At 41.5% G+C, this 16053-nt stretch overlaps 1 protein-coding gene across 3 annotated transcripts in view; it reads left to right on the top strand.

Annotated features, from left to right (window-relative positions):
• Positions 1 to 16053, top strand: part of CDKAL1 (CDKAL1 threonylcarbamoyladenosine tRNA methylthiotransferase) — a 1052012-nt gene that overhangs the window by 226769 nt on the left and 809190 nt on the right. For all 3 annotated transcript variants that reach the window (XM_077269963.1, XM_077269960.1, XM_077269961.1), the window contains exon 6: positions 9806 to 9902. In XM_077269963.1, the coding sequence (XP_077126078.1) occupies positions 9806 to 9902 (97 nt within the window). The remainder of the gene's footprint in view (positions 1 to 9805; positions 9903 to 16053) is intronic.

Below are 16053 nucleotides of genomic sequence, written 5' to 3' on the forward strand. Positions count from 1 at the left end.
AATATTATAATAGGTTAATAATCAACATATGCCGTTTGGGGGGGTACCTTGATCCATTGGGAAAGGTAGGGATATCCAGCCTTTTGAGAGCAAATGTAGGAAAAGAGACCCTGAATCCAATGATGTATCACTTAGTTTACTTTGTGCAGCCGTTCTGACATAATCGGAGTTGTTAGATTTAGCATGAAGCAGAGCTGATAAAGCTAACCCCGCCCACACCACAGCTAACCCAGCCCACCCAGGCTCTCATGCACGTAGATATAGATAGTGAGTGCTTATCACAGAAGGGGGTGAAGTCGGACTAGGGATCCCAAGACCAGCTAGTCACAGCAATGTTAATGACAAGGTGATTAAAGCTTCAGTCTAAGGAAACAGCACACAGCCGGATATGTGATACATTGATTTCAGTGTTTTAACCCCTACGTCATAATGTCCTCAGATTACATAGAAACAAACCTGCTGACAGATTCCGTTTAATGCATCTCTGCAGCTTACTGGAGCCCATACTGCTAGACTGAGCTCAGCGAGTCCAGACAGTGAAGAGATAAAACAATACAGAGAAAGCAAGACTTCTTAAAGCCTAGTAATCATCAGGTAGAATGGATCCAGCAGCAGTCCGGTAACAAAAGCGTTGTGCAGACACTACTGTTTTGTCCAGCTAAAAAAAATTATTTCAACTGGATCCGTTTTTTTTTAAGCAATGAAATCTATTGAAAACTGACCAGTCCGGCCCTGGTGCACCGAAGTCTCATTAAAGAGGAGCAGCGAAACCGATTTCTTAATCAAAGATATCATCAATGTGATCTGTATTACCGCACCATTGCTGCCATGACTTTACTTGCTGACAGGTTCTCTTTAAGGTGCACTTCCCCTGGTTGACCACAGCCGGTAAAGGGGGTTTTCACCCCAAACCAATATTTCAGCTTGCAGTACAGCGTACAGAATACCTGACAATGTGCACTGTATACAATGTCAGGATTCGGCTCTGCTTGTCGGTGGGAGCGGTCATGTCACGTCACTGCCGGAATGCGATTGGAGCTAAATTGTGGTCACGTTCTGAGCAGACTGTCATCTACTTTACTCAGCAGAACATTGGGAGAAGATGAGGATCGATTCAGCATGACACTAACTGTGGGAATCACATACCTCCAGTTATATTGCACAGCCGTTATCGGCTGCCGTCTCCAGGGTACGGCCCCTTTCTCCTGGCCAAGATAATTGTTGCAGTCAGATGACTGGTAAAGATGACAGCCCATAGTCTGCAGTGTGTACTGGTAATGACATGGCCGCCGGTATGAGCACACAATAAGTATTTGAGCAGACATTTCAGCATTAAAAATGTGTCTCTTGGCAGGATAATCGCTTTGATATTGTTGCGTCTTTTAGGCGATTTTTTCCCGTTCTTTAGAATGGGTGAAAAATGCTGCAAAAATGCTGAAAGAATAGGCGTTGCGGATATAAAACTGCTTCAAGGAAAAAATGAGCTGCTTTTCCAAGATATTTCAGACATTTTATTCACTTTTCTGGTTCTATCACACGCAACGTTTTGGGGTCACGGAGCTCTTTTATTACAAATATGTCCGCCAGTCCTGTTGAAAGAAATTAACATTTTCCTGGAGGGTTTGTCTGTTAATAATAAAGTGCTGTTTACAGCAATTTTTATTTTAAAAAATGTGACATATACCCAAATCAGCCATAACCCACAAGTGCACGAGAATACTTCACATTCACCACGCAGCGGGTGGGCCGGTGGGCTCTCCAATGCCAGTTGCAGTCCAGCATTGCATATAACACGTCTTACATAGAGAATCCTCTTTTTATCAGATTGGTTGCACTGAAGAACCTCATTGTGTTTCCAGGAAGAGGCATGGATGTAGGACATGTCATCCGCTGGTGACCAGTGCAGGTTATAGGGCTGTGACCCCTCCAGTCAGAAGGAAATAACTGCTCAGCGGTGTTTGGTGTCTCCTTCAGCTTTTACCCTCTGTGCCACTGTATGCTTTTCCCGGGCATTGCCCTAGAAAGGGCCTTTATTCTCTTAAAGTAGGAAGTATGGTTACAAGAAACCGAAAACGAGAAGTGTCTTGACATGGAAGGATTAATCTAGAACTCCAGTTTGGGCAGAAACGTGTCAGGGGGACGACGCAGGAAAGTAATACTATCATTGTTGTGTTTGTAGTAGAAACATGTGAGCGCAGCACTTCTTCTATTTTGCAATGTTTCTACCGAGGCAGAAGAAACAGGATTTTAAGATAGTAGCACGGATTGTCATTCTCCCCAGAGTCACGTGCTGTGCCCATTCTCCTCCTCTGCTCGTGCTTTTCACCCGTCTGGCGATCCCCTTTCATGGTGTGCAGCTCTGCAGCATTATTGATGGGTCCTTGGCTCACGTTTGGGACAGTCCTGCTTTAGAAGTGTTACAAGCAATTGAAGCATTTTTCGTCTTTCTATACTTGTGTACAGTGTGTATTATGTCTTGTCACAGTGACAGAGGAGTTAGATCTGTAGCCATACAATTACAGGTTCTATCCTCTATCCGTTGATTTGCACTATGGTACAAAACTTGGGCCCTCCTGCTCCAGAGTGTTAGCAAAAACTCCTGTTGACCTTTAAATTGGAAAGTTCATTTGTGCAATGGCCGCTGGATATTCCTGAGGTTAAGTTCCCAAGATGAGTTTTTGGCGCTGTGTATTTTTGCTGCCCCCAAAACACAACATCTTACACTCTCAGTAAGTTTATAGAAATCTCATGCTCACTATGTTTTTTTTTTTACACTATGTAAATTGACCTGCGGTGCGTTTTTGAAGTGCACAATATCACAATTTCTCTTGCGGGTATGCAGACTTTTATGTGTGGATTTTCCACATGGAATTGCATTAGATGTGGAAAATCTGCAATAAATAATGCATATGTATTTTTAGTTCATTTCCACTGTGGGAATGCACAAAAGCTGTATATAACCCGCACCTGACCTGTATCAATGAAGTTATGTCAAAGCCAATTACCAGGAAGCATCAAAAACAAAGCAGCTTTATTTAAAGGGAACATATGTCAAAAACTGCTGTTAATCTGCCAACGAATAGCATTCTGCGGCTGCCAAGTGCCTGCACTGAAAGCCTCACTGCCGGGAGAAAATGATCTTTACTCCCCCTAGCAGCCTCAGTCTTTCAGTCTTAGTGGCGTGGCTTCAGTGATAGTATATAGTGAGTGGCAGCTGTAACCACACCACCACATTGACAGCTGGCTCTACAGTGCGTCACTACTAAACTGGCTGTCAGTCAGTGCCTGGGGGCGGCGGGGTTGCAGCTGCCGCCCCCTATATACTGACCATAGACTGAAGCCACTATGACTGAAAGCCACAGGCTGCCAGGAGGAATAAAGCTCACTTCCTCCTGGCAACGCGTCTGTGTTTGTGCCTGGCAGCTTCCGAATGCAATTAACCTACAGACTAACCCTTTATCTGCAGGCTAGTAGCATTTTTTCATTTGATAGTAAAATATGACATACCAGAAGTAGATAAAATCTGCAGTGTCAAAACACAATAAAAATGCACTGAAAAATGCAATAAACACACGTAACCTAATTTTCCTTATATATTCAGAAATGCTACAGAAAATCTGTAACCTCAAATACTCATTGTGGGAACTTAGCCCAGCAGTTGTTATCCACGCTGCGTTTAGCGTATTCATGTGACTTATATGGTGGGAAAGATGCCTCCGACGTATGCCATACCGCTGCGTGCTTCACCGATTAGCCCTGCTGGTTGCCTTTAAAAATGGAAAGTGTAGTTATAACTTTACTAACAAATTAACAAAAGGTGCTGATCCAATGCACCCCGCCATGCCATGGGGACACACTTTTAGGCACGTGGTGGACCATGGCGGCCCTATGGACCCGTGTAATGTATGTGCTGGGAACATTTCTGAGGACAGATTCACTGTAAGGCCGCGTTCACATGTGCAGTATTTGTAGCCAAGACCAGGAGTGGGTGATAAATACAGAAGTGGTGACGTGTTCCTATTATACAAATACTGATGGAAAATACTGACCAAATACTGACAAGCAACTAGTGCTATAAAGTCTCATAAAATGTATGTTTGTATTTCAATACATGATCAACCAAGATATTAAATACAAAGCGAGGTAGAGTACCCCAAGGAGACCACTACACATACAAGTATCTAAAAAGTATAACTTCTTGGTAAAAAATGGCCGAAGGGTGTGACTAGAGCCTGATAGTTTCTGAATTTGTCATTTCCTCCAGCAGGTGGCACGTTGTGTATTTGTGTTGTGTTTATCTGTTCTATACCAGACTTTTATATGGTCATTAATAAGGCTTTGCTTTATAAACTATGTTTTCATGGCATAAACATCGCATAATATACAACACACAGTGATTAGGGTGTAAGGACAATTCTGAACATCCTAGCGAAGCATGATGGTTCTTGGTCCGTACAATTTGTCCTTTTTTCTGTCATGATTTAGATAGTTGATCAGTTCTGGAAACAGACCCCAGACATGAACTGCAATAATTTGAGTAATGCTTAAAGTTCCCTTAGTTCTGGCTACAATCCATGTTTTTGTTTTGTTTCCTTTAATAAAACTGGACATAGTGGCTTTTATGGAGTACTTTAATGCATAATAAATTTTAACAGTGGCCTAAAGTGAACTCAAGTGATATGATTGTGGAGAACTGAAGCTTTTGGCAAAGAGCAGTTTCATTCCATGTGTGTCCACTAGGTGGCGATGTTGTAACAGGCTCGCCGTCACATTGGCAGTACAGGTTTACAATTACAAGCAGCTCTAATGTACAGGTGCAGGTACATAGAGGTGTTGTTTCCAGCAAATTATTATTAAATCGACTAAGTCTACATTGGTTTTCTGGTGGATATCTTTATAGCCACAGAGTTAGCTAATAAACTTTAAATGTAGCTCTTGGTATTATAGTAAGCTATTGAGCACAGATCCCCCTATGCCACCTACTCCTCTGCCACTTTTGCCTTTTGATTAGTGGCACAAGGTGTAGAGTCACACATTTTAGCACATATATGGCATATACAATAAAACCATTTCATAAATTCCCTCCTAATTGTATATGTGGTTATGGGAACATCTCATCCATATGTGCTTTATATCATCACCCATGGATGTGAAATCAGATGTTGATAGAATACAGAACAGTATCGGGCAGTTAATTTTCCAATTCATCCCAGAGGGTGTTCACAGGGTTCCAGGTCATCGGCCTGTGTGTCCTATAAGAAGCCGAGGTCTAAGAGGGGCTACTCGACTGCCACCCAATAATCGGTCCAGTGCAGATGATAAGCTGGTTTTAGTATATATATATTTTTTTATATGCAGATTATTGGTCTGCGTGCAAAAATTGTCCGTGTGAAGAGCGCCATATAAAAACTTGAACTAATTAGACTAGTAAAAAACATAAAATGCTTTCTCCTATCAATAGTTTTGTTAGTTGGAAACATTGTCCTTAACCAAACCGATATTGTTCAGCCAAATGGTGGTTGATAAATTGGGTTTAAGGACTCAGGCGTCTCTGTGTGAAGCCCCCTGCAGATCCCATTCTCCTAGGGATGGCATTGGACGACAGCAGCTCAGGTTCTTGAAGCCATCCGTGAACAGTTTTGCAGACGTTGGTCACAGTGTTGCTGTTGTCTATGTAGACTCTATGGCCGTGTTCTTTTATCCACACCTGGACAGTATAGACGGTCTGGGCTTGGAGAGTTAGTTTTATAGACGAGTGTGAATTGTACACTTCTGCCTGTTTCGTATTGAACCTTAGAGCATTGCCAACAAACTCAGAGCGTGGCTGGTATAATGTTTTATAAGTCTATCAAGTGAGATATCGTTTATGGCTTGTCTTTCGGAGTTCTCCTTTGTTCAATAAGCATTATTATGGTTATTACTACAACTTCTTTCTGTGTCTATATACTTGTATTAGATTTCTAATGCTTTTTTGATAAAGTTAACTGATAATGCTCGCAAACAAGATAAAGGCCCCCCTGCACGCTAAAAAAATACATCTCGTCATGCATGGCGTACTTATCATGCATGAGATGATTTTGCCACCGATGGCACAGTTTTTCTTTTTGTTTAATGGAAGAAAGTGGTCAGTCAGTCAAACTCTTATGTACCTTGCTGAAGTCATTTTCACACCATCAGGGACCCTAAGAGGCTAACCAACTCTCTTCCCATGATTAGGGCCCAAAACATGGCTCTGCCAAATCCTTGCTCACGTCACAGCCTTGTTGGGACAACATGGCCATCCACTACTCCATCCATCTGTGTTGGGTTCTCCATACATGTGTTGTGACTGTCACACAGCCGCGACACATGCAGCTGCGGAGAATAACAGCTTATTAGCCAGCACGCTCCACGTATCTGGGTTCCCTCTGCAGCTTATTCAGTTAACGCTATAGCTTGCCAAATAATCAGGGACCCAATCAAATTTGCTCATCTCTACTTGTGAGCACTGTTTGGGGGTGGCCAAATAGTAGGTTTATGCACAAACGCAAGCCTCTGGAGGATCATGCACCTTTAGGATCGCAGGACTCCAGAGGCACGAGCAGCTTCAAATACCTGTTTGCTGCTTTGTAATTGTATTTTAGCCGCTGCTTTATTAATCTGATATAATTGAATGGCAGAAACCTTCCTCATTATGCCTCTATCTGCACAATCTTGTCCATTCTTTGTCAGCCACAAATCTCTTTGCAGTATGATAATCACGCTTACCTTTTCGTGACATACCGAATTTATTCATACATTGTCCAAGGCATTGCACCATTTGACGCTTTTCAACAGTAGAGAGATCCTTTTTCTTTCCCATATTGATTGAAACCTGTCTCCTGCTTAATAATATAGAACGTTCTTCTTAAGTAGTTTTCTTTTAATTGGACTCACCAGGCAAACTTTGATTTCAATGATCCAAAGAGCCCTGAGACACCATACCATCCATGGGTTTAATTGAAAAACAACAAAATTACCATATATACTCGAGTATAAGCTGAGATTTTCAGCCCATTTTTTTAGGCTGAAAGTGCCCCTCTCTGCTTATACTCAAGTCATTGTCCCAGGGGGCTGTGACATACTCACCTGCTCCCGGATTGGTCCCTGGCAGCTTCCCTGACGGTCTTCTCCGACGCCGGAAGCTTCTTCCAGCGCTTAGCGGTCACATGGTACCGCTCATTGCAGTAGTGAATATGAACGTGACTCCACTCCCATAGGGGTGGAGCTGCATATTCATTACTTGTAATGAGCAGTAACGGTGATCGCTTAACACTGGAAGAAGCTTCTGGCGCCAGAGAAGACCGTCAGAGAAGCTGCCAGGGACCGCTCCGGGAGCAGGTGAGTATAATGGGGAGGGTGAGCAGCATTGCGCGATATTCACCTGTCCTCATTGCACCGCCGGGCGCCGCTCCATCTTCCGCGTCCTCTGCTGTGACGCTCAGGTCAGAGGGCGTGATCACGTGGTTAGTGCGCTGACCGTGCCCTCTTCCTGAACTTCAGTGCAGAGAGCGGGAAGACACAGTGGCGCCCGGCGGTGGAACAAGGACAGGTGAATATTGCAAGTGCTGGGGGCCTGAGCGACGAGAGGTGAGTATGTAATTTTTTTTTTTTAAATCGCAGCAACAGCATATGGGGCAAATAGCTCTATGGAGCATCTTATGGGGCCATAATCAACATTTGTGCAGCATTATATGGGGCAAATATCTCTATGGAGCATCTTATGGGGCCCTTATTAACATTTGTGCAGCATTATATGGGGCATTTTTTTTTTTTTTTTAATATGGAGCATCTTATGGGGCCCATCATGGACTGTATGGAGCATTATATGGGGCTCCTGATTCAATATGGATACTCAAAAACACTTAACCTACTGATAACTCAATTAATTATACTTTCATTGGTGCCTATTTTTATTTTTGAAATTTACCAGTAGCTGCTGCATTTTCCACCCTGGCTTATACTCGAGTCATTAAGTTTTCCCAGTTTTTTGTGGCAAAGTTAGGGGTCTCGGCTTACACTTGAGTGTATACGGTATATCTTTGACACTTCAATTCACATAATAATTTTGAATGCAATATATTGGTGTGTATTGTGTATATATGTGTGAAGTTTGCTTAAGAACGCTATTTGAATGTTTGCAGTGTATGTAGTGTATATATACAGTGGGTACAGAAAATATTCATACCCCTTTAAATTTTTCACTCTTTGTTTCATTGCAGCCATTTGGTAAATTCAAAAAAGTATTTTTTTTTCTCATTAATGTACACTCTGCACCTCATCTTGACTGAAAAACAACAGAAATTTAGTAATTTTTGCAAATTTATTAAAAAAGAAAAACTGAAATATCACATGCTCAGTATTGAGTAGAAGCACCCTTTTGAGCTAGTACAGCCATAAATCATCTTGAGTGATTCAGCAAGTTTTTCACACCTGGATTTGGGGGTCCTCTGCCATTCTTTCTTGCAGAATCTCTCCAGTTCCGTCAGGTTGGATGGTGAACGTTTTTGGACAGCCATTTTCAGGTCTCTCCAATTGGGTTTAGGCCAGGGCTCTGGCTGGGCCAGTCAAGAATGGTCACTGAGTTGTTCTGAAGCCACTCATTTGTTATTTTAGCTGTGTGCTTAGGGTCATTGTCTTGTTGGAAGGTGAACCTTTGGCCAAGTCTGAGTTCCAGAGCACTCTGGAAGAGGTTTTCATCCAGGATATCTCTGTACTTGGCCGCATTCATGTTTCATTCAATGACAACCAGTCGTCCTGTCCCTGCAGCTGAAAAACACCCCCATAGCATGATGCTGCCACCACCATGTTTCACTGTTGGGATAGTATTGGGCAGGTGATGAGCAGTGCCTGGTTTTCTCCACACATACCGCTTAGAATTATCACTATAAGGTCTATCTTCGTCTCATCAGACCAGAAAATCTTATTTCTCACAGTCTGGGAGTCTTTCATGTGTGTTTTTTTTTATTTTTTAACCAGACTCTATGCGGCCTTCCATATGTGTTGCACTGAGGAGAGGCTTCCGTTGGGCCACTCTGCCATTAATCCCTGACTGGTGGAGGGCTGCAGTAATAGTTGACTTTGTGGAACTTTCTTCCATCTCCCTACTGCATTTCTGGAGCTCAGCCACAGTGATCTTGAGGTTCTTGTTTTACCTCTCTCACCAAGCCTCTTCTCCCACGATTGCTCAGTTTTAAGGGACGACCAGGTGTAAAAAGACTTCTGGTGGTCCCAAACTTCTTCCATTTAAGGATTATGGAGGCCACTGTGCTCTTAGGAGCCTTGAGTACTGCAGAAATTCTGTTGTAACTTTGTCCAGATCTGTACCTTGCCACAATTTTGTCTCTGAGCTTCTTGGCCAGTTCCTTTGACCTCATGATTCTCATTTGGTCTGACATGTACTGTGAGCTGTGAGGTCTTATATAGACAGGTGTGTGCCTTTCTAAAGTCCTATCATATTAATTAAACACAGCTGGATTCCAATGAAGGAGTAGAACCATCTCAAGGAGGATCACATGGAAATGGACAGCATGTGACTTAAATATGAGTGTCTGAGGAAAGGGTCTGAATACTTATGACCATGTGATATTTCAGTTTGTCTTTTTTATTAAATTTGCAAAAATTTCTACATTTCTGTTTTTTTTTCAGTCAAGATGGGGTGCAGAGTGTGCATTAATGAGAAAAAAATGAACTTTTTTGCATTTACCAAATAACTGCAATGAAAGATGATTGCAATGATTGATATTTTACTTTATAAAATTCTAAACCTATTAATTTTATGTTTCAGAAAAGCCCAAGATGAGAATAAAAAGGTTGTCCTGGCTGGATGCGTACCTCAAGCTCAACCAAGACAAGACTACTTAAAAGGCCTCAGTATTATTGGGGTAAGATGACTAAAGTATGCTCAGGGCCACTCCAGGGCGTTGACAATTGACTTCTTAAATGATTTATGGATTCATAGCAAAAACTTCAAGTTAATAAAATGGAAATTATTATCCATGTATTGTATTTTACCCAAGGGGGGAATAATTGAGAAAGTGTTACATTTGTCAGCAGGTAGCATATGTAACATAAAGGACTCTTGTACGATGCTGCCTTTCTCCCTAGTTTTGAGAAAAAAGCTGGTTTTAGCATCTTCTGAGACCTCAAGACCACCTGTGTTTTGGGCTTTAGTGACTATGCCTATTTTTTGACATTTTTCCTCTGCTACTTAAGCTGGTATTCATTTTTTATTTTTTTCTATATTATTAGATTTTGGTGTATCTTTTCATAAAAGTATTTTTTCAGCATTTTTTCATGCACGTAGTACAGTACTTATTTTTTTTTTTTGTAAATGTTAGTTGTTTTTTTTTTTTTTTTTTTTTTTTTTTTAGAGTTTGACTGGTTTAATAACTTCCAGGTATAAAGAGCTTGTTGGTCTAGAAAGCGCTCTGTCAGTTGACAGTTGTTCTGATGACCGTGTTTTTTAGGACCAATAAAAGCTACCTATATGGATACGTTTTTCTTTATGCTCTGTGACTGCATGATCCTCTGTTGCCACTATTTGGCAGGCCATAATTTTACAGAGCTATATAAGGGGTTAATGCATACTCTTTTCTTGAGAAGTGGTGGCCTCCTGGGAAGGTCTCACTGTGTAATGTTATCCTTCTTTTTACATCATTACAGTATTTTAGATCTTTTTTTTCATAAGAAAAAATACCCGACAGGTTAACTTCCTCAATATTTCTGACACATTACAGGATATATATTTTTTTTGAGCGGACACATTTTTGCAATCTGAGCGAGTAAGGATATTGTCTATTGTGTCTGTGGTCGTCTTACAACTGATTAATGTAGGACTTCTCTTTTCCTTCCATTGAACACTTACAAATTAGCGATACCTTTCTGCACTGCTGGCACTAAATGCTTGCATGTTGTTTTTACCACTCAAAATAATAACTGGAGTATTTGTCGACATGGCCAGTGTTATTTATAATCCTTGGCTGTAATTTTTTTTTGTTTAAATAAATTTTTCCTTTAGTAAGTGCCAAATCAAGTCCCAGCCCCTAAAAGGCTTACCATATGCTGTTCGGGCAGTTGGTGTAAATTATCGCCTCTTTTTGGCATTAATGTTTTGTACACCTGTGTCATTTTCATGTGGCGTGCCTGTCTGTGCAGATTTCTTGCATGATTTATAGATATGTTATAATTAGCATAGTATGTGACGCATAGATAAACCTTTATTTAGTATTCTCTTTCTGCAATTTTGTCCTTCCATTATGTTTTGGTACTTGGATTTACTATGGATTCTTAAATATACTTTAGTGTATGGCAACACCGGATTTTTTTCTTTAACTTTGAGGCACAAACAATATTTACTTGTGAGCACAGCCATATGTATAAGGGAGAATAAAAGGTTGTAAACATGTTCCAGATTTGCGGCATGGATTCTGCACTGCAAAATATTTATTTTAAAGTGCCCTTAATTTCAAGGCTCTATACATCCGACAAGAAGCTTCACAGTACATAATGTTAATATAACTACACTAGATGGTGGCCCGATTCTAATGCATCGGGTATTCTAGAATATGCATGTCCACGTAGTATATTGCCCAGTCACGTAGTATATTGCCCAGTCACGTAGTATATTGCCCAGGGACGTAGCATATTGCCCAGTCACGTAGTACATTGCCCAGCCACGTAGCATATTGCCCAGCCACGTAGCATATTGCCCAGCCACGTAGTATATTGCCCAGCCACGTAGCATATTGCCCAGTCACGTAGTATATTGCCCAGCCACGTAGTATATTGCCCAGTCACGTAGCATATTGCCCAGCCACATAGTACATTGCCCAGCCACGTAGTATATTGCCCAGCCACGTAGCATATTGCCCAGCCACGTAGCATATTGCCCAGCCACGTAGTATATTGCCCAGCCACGTAGTATATTGCCCAGCCACGTAGCATATTGCCCAGCCAGGTAGCATATTGCCCAGCCACGTAGTATATTGCCCAGCCACGTAGTATATTGCCCAGCCACGTAGTATATTGCCCAGCCAGGTAGCATATTGCCAAGCCACGTAGTATATTGCCCAGCCACGTAGTATATTGCCCTGCCACGTAGTATATTGCCCAGTCACGTAGTATATTGCCCAGCCAGGTAGCATATTGCCCAGTCACGTAGTATATTGCCCAGCCACGTAGTATATTGCCCAGCCACGTAGTATATTGCCCAGCCACGTAGTATATTGCCCAGCCACGTAGTATATTGCCCAGCCACGTAGTATATTGCCCAGCCACGTAGTATATTGCCCAGCCACGTAGTATATTGCCCAGCCACGTAGTATATTGCCCAGCCACGTAGTATATTGCCCAGCCACGTAGTATATTGCCCAGCCATGTAGTATATTGCCAAGCCAAGTAGTATGTTGCCCAGCCACGTAGTATGTTGCCCAGCCACGTAGTATATTGCACAGCAACGGAGTATACAGCACAGAGCCACGTAGTATACAGACTTAAAATATAAAATAAACATATACTCACCTTCCAAAGGCCCCTTGAAGTCCTGGCCCTGTGTACGGTGCACACGGCATCTTCCGGTCCCAGGGTTGGTATGAGCGCAGGACCTGTGATGACGTCGCGGTCACATGACAGTGATGTTATGGCAGGTCCTTCTCGCATACCATCCTTGCCACCGGAACCTGCCGCTTGCATGGAGCGGTCACCGGAGCGTAGCATGGAGCGGGGAAAGGCGGTGGATGGTGAGTATAGCAGGTTTTTTTTTTTTTTATTATTATTTGTAACATGACATTTTTACTATTGATGCTGCATAGGCAGCATCAGTAGTAAAAAGTTAGGGGATACACAGGGTTAACAGCAGTGGTAACGGAGTGCGTTACACTGCGGCCAGTTACCGCTGCCATTAACCCTGTGTGAGCGGTGACTGGAGGGGATTATGGAGTGGGCACCGGGCACTGACTGCAGGGGAGTAGGGGAGGGACTAATCGGACTGTGCCCGTCGCTGATGGAAGTTGGCGGAAGTTGAGGACAGAAAGACGGAAGTACCCCTTAGACAATTATATATATATAGATATAACATAAGTGTATAACCAAGTACAATATATGTAGAAATAAACAATATAAGTAGAAAGTATTATTACTTTATACTGTGTGCACAGTTATTAGGCAAGTGAGAATTATGACCATATCATTTCGATGCATATTTCAGCTTCTTGCTGTATTATCTTGAATACTTATTGGGTGAAGCAAATCAGCTGATGTATTTGTGTAATGAGGGAGGGTGAGGTCTATAGATGCAAAACCCTTTATCAAGGTGTGCAGAATTATTAGGCAGCTTGTTTTTTTCAGGCAAAATGGGCCTAAAAAATGAATAGAAAAAATTGTGTGGGTGCTTTATTAAGTCTGAGTGGGAATAGTGCATTTGACTCCTTGGCTGAGAGAAATGGTGTGTCTGTAGAATAGGGACACATCGGTAGGTGCCAGATGAGCTAACGTACTTTCTTCCAAATGTGCGCAAAATACCCCACATTTTTTCTTGTGTAAGAATAGGTACATAATGTTTGCAGAGTACTGTTGCATAGTGATTCTAGAAGCTTTTTAATGATCATGGTTATTTCAAAACACTTTGCACACGTCAGTAGCTAAATCAATATATAAAACTGTAATGTATATTATCAGAGAATTTTGCTTCTTTCAAAGTGAGTTCTCGTGTTTAACAGTATATTATATTTCTATGGAGGGGAATGGAGGTGCAGAGCATGTCAACAAGTAGAGACAAGTCAGGCAAGTCCTGCAGTGGTTACAGGGAATCTGTCTGTAGGACCAACCCTCATAAGCTGTCTATATGGGCATGTAGGTCATAAGAAGCTGAATAAAATGACACCTTGATATCTGCAATCTGATGTCTTATTCCAGAGAGATCTTTGTTTTTCTTATATGTAAATGAGCTGCTCAAGGCTATGGGGCTGTGTTAGAATCTGCCCTAGAGATTGTTGTTTTTTTTTTAATAAAAGGGGGGTGTTGCCAATGTGACACGTAATGGCCGCTTAATGCAGAGCTGTGTGTGATTATACCTGACACATCTGCAGGTTCCTCTCAGCTTCCGTCTCACAGGCAGACAGGGTTGAATTGTTGTTGCAGTACAGCAGAGCTGTGAGACCTGCAGCTGCTAACGTGCCGCTATGAGACAGATGTCAGCTCATCTATTCTGTGTTAGTTACTTGTCTCACACTGGTAACTCCCCCTTTTATTTATAACAATCTCTGGAGGCAGATTCTCATGCAGAGAAAATGGCCAGCCACATTAAATCTGTGTGGAATTAGTAACGACTAGTAAAATTTCAGCAATCAAGTAGCCAACTTGGAGCAGGCACCTACATTTTTGGCCTGCTTTCTATTGTTGTCTTTGAGCATTCTTTTTTCCAAGACAATAAAGACTCATTGTCTTTGTGTGGGACATAGCCATCTTCTAAGGTTGAATTGAAAAGTATAGAAAGTTTCTCTGTTCTTTTGATGTGTATTTAGCCCCTGCTAGAACCAGCTTTGAGTTCTATCTTTTTTGTTTTGCTGTGTTATTCCCCTTTGGCCAGCCTGTATATTACCAGCGCATTAGGGAACATTTTTCACTTTAAATGCTTTGTCCGGGAAATTTGTCTCAGAAGCTATATTGTAAATCTGTAACCAAGGTCAGTTTGGGAAGTGCAGTTGACACTGGTAGGATAAGAAACAAAATTGGATTTCTGAGCGGTGCTTGTGTACATCAGAAGTAATGACCTGAATTAAGTTTGGCAAACATATTTAAACTTTAATCTTTCACACAGTCTCGCCTGTGCATGATCTGGTCTCGATCAAGGCATAAAAGTATGCTTGCCTAATATCAGACAAAATTAATCAGCGCCTGCCTAGGACCAGCACAGGTGACTGTTATTTAGGTTGAAATTGCTTATGTGCTTATTTTAAGTTTAATAAAAAGGCATTTGGAGAAAGACGAGACTCTGCTATAGTGTTCTACAATTGTTGATTACTTTTATATTTGCATTCGGTAGTCTTGAATAATATAAAAAATCTGATTATTCTAACCTAAATGAGGTTAGGGATTATATCTTAGTATAAAGATATTTAAGTGAAGTCATGTCAAGTATAGAACAGTGTAAAATCACTACAGGCTTTACCGTACCTCTAATTCTGGATATATGAAAGGCTCTTGTTCATTTATAGATCCTTAAAGCAGTCGCTGTATTTCTGTTGTTCTCCATGAAACCGTTGTTAAAATTGTGACTGCTAGGAAAAAAATCAAAGGGGTTTTTCAAGAATTATTGTTTTTAGGTGGTTTATGAAGATTTCAGAATAATGCAGTGAATACACAGGATTCGGCCGGCCGCGACCAATTAGCAAAGCGTGGTTCAAATCCCACACAAATTTGCGGCCGGACTGCGTCTGTCGCTGATTGTTCGCGCCCTGCCGTGAACAATCAGTGAAGCCAGGGCCAGCTCCAGGTTTTTGAGGGCCCCGGGCAAAAGTGTCACAGCCCACGTAGCATATAACACAACCCATGTAGTATATAGCACAGCCACGTAGTATATAGCACAGCCACGTAGTATATAACACAGCCACGTAGTATATACCAGCCACGTAGTATATAGCACAGCCTTCATTTTGTCGTAATATACTGCATACATATATACCAGATATTGTATCAAACTTTCACAACTTTATGTTAAATCTTATGGTATGATAAGGTTTAAAAATATAATTTTCTTAACCACTACCCTTACTCAAAAAATGGCTTTTCTCCATTAATGCATCGGTGAATGATTTTCTTAAGCCATCCGTTTCCATGGCATTCATATGCAATAATACATTTCTGCTCTCTGCTGGTGACTTAAACCTCAGAATGATAGAGTACAGAAGTGAAAATGAACACATAGACGAGCACACACTTTCAGGAGAGGTAAGCAATTTAATTAAAATTGATGCAAGTGAGGTTTTCAACATCCGAACCTGCCCTCCAAACCAAATGGAACAAAATGGAGTTCTG

Source organism: Ranitomeya variabilis, chromosome 6 (assembly GCF_051348905.1).
Source record: "Ranitomeya variabilis isolate aRanVar5 chromosome 6, aRanVar5.hap1, whole genome shotgun sequence".
Classification (NCBI taxonomy): domain Eukaryota; kingdom Metazoa; phylum Chordata; class Amphibia; order Anura; family Dendrobatidae; genus Ranitomeya; species Ranitomeya variabilis.